This window comes from Pecten maximus, chromosome 12, assembly GCF_902652985.1.
Source record: "Pecten maximus chromosome 12, xPecMax1.1, whole genome shotgun sequence".
NCBI classification, from domain to species: Eukaryota; Metazoa; Mollusca; class Bivalvia; order Pectinida; family Pectinidae; genus Pecten; species Pecten maximus.
In genome coordinates, this window is record NC_047026.1 from 1,345,810 (window position 1) to 1,353,753 (window position 7,944).

Consider the following 7,944-nt stretch of genomic DNA (forward strand, 5'->3'; position numbering starts at 1 on the left):
GTTGTATGTGTTGGCTGGGCAATACATGTAGATGTAAAATATATAGGATTTTTTTTTTTTTTTTTTCTAGTCTGTTTTTGTCGGGGGGAGTTAATTAAGTGTGTATTTTGTAGTAAATGTACATGCATTTTAGGTGTTGAATTCAATACAAGATGGTGGCCCCCATATAAAAAAAAAAATCAAATTGGTAGAATTTTAAATCATTCTATTTACAGGTTTCCAAGATGACATTCTTCAAAATTATGGCTAGTGGACCAGTGTTGAATACTCCATTTAAGCAGGACAGTGGTAAACGTTAACATTACCGTCTATGGGAAATCATTTGGTTCCGTGGTCCCTATAATGTACACTAAGGCATGGTGTATGCAAGTGATCGTCTAGTCATTACATGTACTGCTCTTTCTGCTCTCGTTGTTTACTTTGTTTTATAAAACTGTAGTGAGCTGAAGCGTAGGTCCTTTGACTTGTTCGTGACCACGACAACTCCTCTCTTTTCTTTAAACCAAGAATACATTTAAACGCCCAGCGGAATTTTGACGAGAATGCACTGTATATAATTGGGTTGATGGCGCTGTTGAGATACTGGAACACACGGCCACACCATATCAGATTAAGGTATCCCTCCAGTCCAAGATTCTGAATATGTTTGGCGTCCGTGAACGCGAACCAGAAAATAAGTATACGTAACGGCAGAGTGCACAAGAAGAACACCACAACGATAACAAACAACATACAAACTATCTGTCTCTGATTCCGGAGAGAAGTTCGACGGAAGCTCTTTGAATTCGAGTTTTCCTCAATGTGTGCCGACTCTTTGAGAACGCCGTGAATGATGCTACTGTAGATGAACAGCATGACGAAAAAGGGAATGACGAAAAACACACAGAAGATGCATATGACGTAGGCATAGTGCCAGATGAGGAATATGTGCGTTCGACAGACTTCGATACGTGCGCCGTCACGGTGAAATGTTGCTGTCTCCACGTGGGCGATTATCAACATTGGGATGGCAAAGATGGCCGCCACTCCCCACATACACGCCATCATGATGATCGTCCGGCTCCGTCCACACGTCGAATAACTCTTTAACGGACGGCAGACGGCGTAGTATCTCCCGAAACTGACCCCCAACATGATGAGGATAGATGCGTGGGTGAAAAGTAGTTCTAGGAATGGTATGACGCGACCTGCAACAAAGGAAGGATCACGTATATAAACTTAACTGGAACTGTCACAATCATTCATCTTTATATCAAATTAATAGACTTCTATCAGACAAAATGCCAACACCCAAGGACATCATTGGAATTTAAAAAGAAAAACGAAAACACTATCATACCATGGACAAATGCAATGAAAAATGATGTATTTCTACGCATATTTGTTTACAAGTTGTTATTAAATGCATATGTGTAAATATTGATATCCCACTGCACTGAACCTATATGTTACTACTAACCCCAATGTATGATATATCCCAGTGTTGACATTGGCATTAAGGCTGCTGCGTAGTAATACATTGATCAGAGCTCAAAGGGTCATTTTGCACATTTTTGAAAGATATTGTTATCAAATCTTAAACTTGGTAAATATTACATAAATATTGGAATGATAGTATTTGAAATTGATAACAGTGCTGAAATAATCGTTGTATAAGCAAATTATCAGTGGGGCTATGTCGTTAGCTGTCATTGTTTAGTCGGTTGCCCGTGACAACAGCGGTAACCCACTGGAAATTCCTGCGAAATCAAAGGCTGTCCCATCAAAGGGATTTATTTCCTCAATGTGTGCCGACTCTTTGAGAACGCCACGAATGATACTACTGTAGATGAACAACATGACGAAAAAGGGAATGACGAAAAACACAAAAGATGCATATGACGTAGATGAGGAATATGTAATAAATACATTATGATATGATAAATACATTATGATATAATGAATATATCATGATATAATGAATACATTATGGTATGAATAAATACATTATGATACATTTTGGTATAAATAAATGCATTATGATATAATAAATATGTTATGATATTATAAATATATTATGAGCCTGGACGAGAATTAAGAAAAGATCCAATGTATATCATTAGTCAGAGTTCGTGACCATAAATTGTACATCTATATTTCTCTGATTTAAATGGACGACACGTCACTATATATCGTGTATCACGTGATATACATTAAGTGCAGACATTTCTGGATTAGGAAAAGTGAATAAAGGATGTTGCGGATGTCCGACATTGATACCACTTTGTGTCAACCTGGCTCGTGTCGCAAGAAAAGATAGGAATTAATTCCCTTCCGATATCAGTAACTTAATATGGTCGTCCAATACCCAACCAAATTAAGTGGTATTAGCTATTAGTTGGCGAATTAACAATGTCTGGTATCTCACCTTACTCATCTCAAAGCCGTGAATATACCACAAAACGTGAAATGTCTTCCTGAATTTACATGACTTAATGGAGAGTAAATGAACAGGAGAAAGGATGTTTACCCGACAGCTTGTAACCTTATCTACAGACGTTATTATATGTATGACATGATGGAGAACCCTGAAATATTGTTAAAACATTTAGGTGAAGGAGAAAGCCTAACTAATAATTGACTGTATCACGTGATCATTCATCGTCGGAAATACTGAAGACAAAATAAAAAAACCTTGTTTTACATATTCTGTATATTTTTACGGAAATACATCAAGGGAACATCTGTTTTGGTATTTGGTACATATCTTAAGAAGCTAGTACAACGTTGTACGAGCATTAAATTATCTCTATTTTTTTTTTTTTTTTTTAATTTGCACCTCAATTAATTGGTTCGAAAACCCACATAAAATTTGTCGAAGAATGAACACAACTGAGTCATACAGTTATTCGTACGTCATCAGTATGGAAACCTAGAAGGGGAGAAAATCGAAAACGAACAAATACGTCGGTCAGAAATGAAATTAATTTAATAGCATCTATATAAAGTAATATCGTAGATAACGGTTTTCAGGATGAGTACATGTAGATGTAATCTTATACTTTATTTTATTACATAATGTATTGGATTTTCCTTAGCTATACGCAAAAGCTATATTTTGAACTAAAATGAATATTGCCTGGTCATGTGCGAACTATTGAACACCCGTGACGTTTCGGTATTTAGTCAAGCGTCTAAATCACTCAGATGTCAACACTGCCAGACGACAGTCATGGCGACTCCTAAGCTGACAGGAAAGTTGAGATTCAGTTATTCTAAGTGTGTTTTAGTGATTATGTAATAAAACAATTCGGTCGAGAGCAATGGAGAATCGGTCAATTACCAGTACCGAGGGTAAAATATTCTGGACTATTGCACAGACAGCCATAATATATTTGTATAATATAGATTTGCAACGCTACAGCTAAGATAGGTTGGACATATGTAGGAATGACCAAAACAAGTTACTTATATTGGTAGTATCTGTAATGTCACTAAATGTACGGCTTTTGTGTCCTCCTGGAACACGTCAGTGACATTAGGGACATCATACAGCTGTTTCTTCCTTCTAGGACTCGTCAGTGACGTTAGGGACATCATACAGCTATTCCGTTCATACAGCTGTTCCGTTCTTCAAGGACTCCTCACTGATGTAAGGGACATCATATTGCTGTTTCGTCTTTCTAGGACTCGTCAGTGATGCTAGAGACATCATACAGCTGTTTCGTCCTTCTAGGACTCGTCAGTGACGTTAGGGACGCCATAAAAAAATTTCCTTCCTTCTAGAAATCGTCAGTGATGTTAGGGACATAATGCAGCTGTTCCATGCTTCTAGGATTCGTCACTGACGTTAGGGGTCATAAAACTTTTTCTTCCTTTTAGAAATCGTCAGTGGTGTTAGGGACATCGAGTTGGTGGTGCTAGTTAAGTCTAGCAGATTTTAGAAAAATACTGCATTTTATGGTAAAAACATGAAACTTGTTCTGAGAATCAGATTAGATAAAGATCCATCAACAGAGTGTTCTACTTTTGGGAAAAATTCAGGATGATCCCTGTAGTCACCTGAAATAAGCTTTGGCGCAAAAACAGTATAGGGTATGCTGTTAAAGAACCTCTGCTATGTAATATTTCTGTTTACAGCCTATGAAAACAGAATATCCTATTTACTTTTAAATGACCGCAATTGTTATGTATTTTGGACCTAATAACCAATATCGAACATTGCTGTATATACTCTTCTGAATACAGACCTCATTGAAGGATTTCGATGTACACCTGACTTGATTTATCTAAGACACTAAGACTCGCTCTACCTGCGTTCTTCGCATTTAAATGTTATGCTAATGTATCATCATTTGGAAAAAGGGGAAAAGCTTGTGACACGTGGATGGTCGACGAAGACGTGACAGAAGCGTTTGCACTGATGACTCCCGAAAAACAGCATCTGATGTCATCACAATCAGAACGATTCGTTATTTCAATGTATTACCGCTCTAGAATGGAATCGACTCCCTTTGACTTATTTTCGTCTACTCACAGAACGATCTGCCAGTTTTAAGGAATATTTGTTCCAACTTCCACAGACAGACAAATGTTGTAGCATGTCGTTTCCTGTACTTGTTTTGTAGACTAAGGTAGACGTCCCACACTATATCCACTCGATCAGGCTTTTCCATTTATCTTTCTTTGTAAGGAAGGAACATGATGATTGCTGTTACCAAGGTAGCACACTACAGTAGGACAGCCTGGCCATGGGCGATTTTTTTGTTAAGCAAATAACTCCTGTATTATGATATGCATAAAAATGAAAAAAATAAATGTACATTATAATTGGTATATTCAGTAAGAAGTAGTACATACAGGCTTCACATTTGTTAAAAGAAAAATTAATAAATTGATTCCGGATTTTAAATTTCCGGATTTTCCGAAAGTGTGTTTACACAGGAAATTTAGTTTTGCCTACACCGAAAAATGGAAGCCCACAGAAAAGGTAAGATTGCAGGAAAACTTAATTTACAACATATGTCAAAACAAGATTAATTCTGTCTTTGGGATAGAGATATTTAATTTAAAATAGGTTTCAGAAAAAAAAAATTGTGTAGAGAATTGTGTCATTTTGGGTCAAATATCATAATATTTTGCAATTTTTGAGCTATTTTTAAGCTGTTACCATGGTATTCACAGCTCGAAAAATCACAGAAAAAATAAGTTTACTTATCCTTCAGAGCTGTATTAAAATTGCAAATGTTGTAAAGATTACAAATATATATACTTTATTAGAGGTGATATGTAGGGTTAACTGGCAATGTTCACATATCTAAAACATGTGCCATATTTTTCAGAATTGGGCATTTTCACTGTACACTGCTACCAAACGTGATTACAATACCAGGTTTATCATACTGCCGATAGCTGTTCCGTCTAAGATTAATGTTTTTATTCCCTCAAGAACTTCATCACTTGTGGCGCAGAGTGACTCAGCAAATCCGATTTCGCACATTGACGTATGTCTCCATCCATACTCTAAGATTTGGGATTTTCGTGATTCTCGTGAGTAAAGAATTAATCTAAGTCACTTTGACATGAAACATACAGCCGCAAAAATAAAGAGCAGTTGATTTTCAGATTAGTTATGCGATTCTTGTCTTTAGAAACACGTTTTGTTTGTCTTGGTGGTCAAAGCTTCGCTTCACTGGATCGAAAACAAACACTTATCTGTCGATAAGTCTGTCTTACTATATTGCTCTATACCATGGTCCTGAATGGTTAAGGTGTCCCGACACTTTATCACTAGCCCTCCACCTCTTGGTTGCGAGTTCGAAACCTACGTGGGGCAGTTGCCAGGTACTGACTGTAGGCCGGTGGTTTTTCTCCGGGTACTCCGGCTTTCCTCCACCTCCAAAACCTGGCACGTCCTTAAATGACCCTGGCTGTTAATAGGACGTTAAGCAAAAACAAACCAAAACCTGAATCTTGCCAACTGTGGCCTTCACAGGTGTCGTTGCTGTATCCTTTGTGTGAAGTACAAGTCTTCTTAAAAAGTTTTTGTTCTTGGTGGGAATTATCCTCAGTGTTGTCCTGACAAGTCGCTACATCACTCTTGAAATATTTAGTTATCCCTTCCATCTCAGGGTCTGCAACCATCAATCTGCGGAGAGCTACTGGACTACCCAATAAATCCACTGTCACTCCATCGAACTAAATAAAAGCATCGTTCTTTTCATGAGCGTAATCAATGGCTATCGCAGAAAAAATAACCTTCTACTGGTCTTGTGCACACACAAAAAAAAAACGAATAAAATTTGATTTCCACGTCTGGATTACTGTCTCCAAGCGTCACCATATCCCGTACATGTACTTGTAACCATCGCGCACAGTAGTCGAGCGCAAAGAACCAGGGGATCCACATGGTCAATACATGTATTCATAGTTCAAAATTACCCTCTGGAATCGCTTCCACAAAATACAAGAGACATTTTACGTCAACAACCAGTGATGGAATAGTGGCTTTAAAGTTTGTTATTCTTTAGGACCATTCATCTTAGGAGATTGGTTGGCACGATCCTGCATAATTACCTTATGCAGAGTCTTATATAAAGAACATGCGTTAACCGAATGGGCTCTTCTGGTTTTTTGTCAAATGAGAGGCTTTCAGAAAAGAATCTGCTGTGCTTGAAAAACATTACATTCGCCTGTGCTAGAACGGATGTCCTTCCTGATCATAACCCAGTCACCTAATAGTCTGAACCCATCTCGATACTTAGCTGACATTTGCTCTATTTGTCCTCTTCAGTTGTTCAAATACAGGATTTTAACAAAATAAGCGTCTGCTATATCTGAGTTGGACCTGAAGAAGTCTCTGAAACATGAAATGATCAGGTACAAAATGCAAATGATGTCGTTTACGTTCATAGTGATCATTTTACCGACGAAAAACAAATGAAACTGTGTTTCTTAAACCAAATTTTGATAATATTTAAGGGATCTTTACCGGAAACAGGCCATTTTTAAATGGGTCATTATCTGAAATGTTTTGTAACAATATTGATTAAATTCAGGATGAGTTTCATGCTTTTACCAAAAATACATTTTTTGCTGAAAATCGCTTATTTCCTGCTGTACAATATTGACTTTAAACAGCTGTTTCGTCCTTCTAGGATATCGCCAGTGATTCCAGGATATCGTACAGATGTTTGGTCCTTTGAGGGCTCGTCAGTGTTGTTAGAGACATCATACAGATGTTTCATTCTCTAGTACTTGTCGATGATGGTAGGAACATCATACAGCTGTGTCGTCCTCCTAGGACTCGTCAGTGATGCTAGGGACATCGTACAGCTATTTCATCCTTCTAGGACTCGTCAGTGATGCTAGGGACATCATACATCTGTGTCGTTCTTCTGGGACTCGTCAGTGATGATAGGGGATCAAAATGACAGAAATCCAGGGAGATTTAAATGGACCTTAAGGAATATATAGTGTAAAAATGTGAAAGGCATTATCCCCATGATTTATTTTGACGATTGATAATCATATAGACTACACGTGGATATTCTTAATAGCTGACATCGTATAATATCCAAATATATCATGGGTGTCTGTGCAATAGTCCAGAATATTTGACACGAGGTACTGGTAATCGACCCCTCTTCTATTGCAAGAGGCCGCGATCTATTTGTTTTATTACATAATCACTAAAACACACTTAGAACCACTGAAATCTCGACTTTCCTGTCAGCCTAGAAGTCGCCATGAGTGTCATCTCTCTAAATTCCGAAACGTCATAGGTGTTCAATAGTTCAAACGTGACCGCGCAATCGTCATTTTAGCCGTGCAATAGTTCAAAACATACCTTATGCGTATAGTTGAGGAAAATCAAACGCATTATATAATAATGCATAATAATTTAGACACGGTTTGCAGGGTAATGGCAAACCCAAGGGATCTAAAAGTTAAAGATTACAAGAT

The 7,944-nt window shown here is 37.6% G+C and overlaps 1 protein-coding gene across 1 annotated transcript; it reads right to left on the minus strand.

The window, feature by feature from the left end:
- Positions 1-384: 384 nt before the first annotated feature.
- LOC117339698 (neuromedin-U receptor 2-like) lies at positions 385-1,044 on the minus strand. Its single transcript, XM_033901415.1, has one exon. It carries the CDS (start codon positions 1,042-1,044, stop codon positions 385-387), a length of 660 nt encoding a protein of 219 aa, XP_033757306.1.
- Between the last annotated feature and the right edge of the window lie 6,900 nt (positions 1,045-7,944).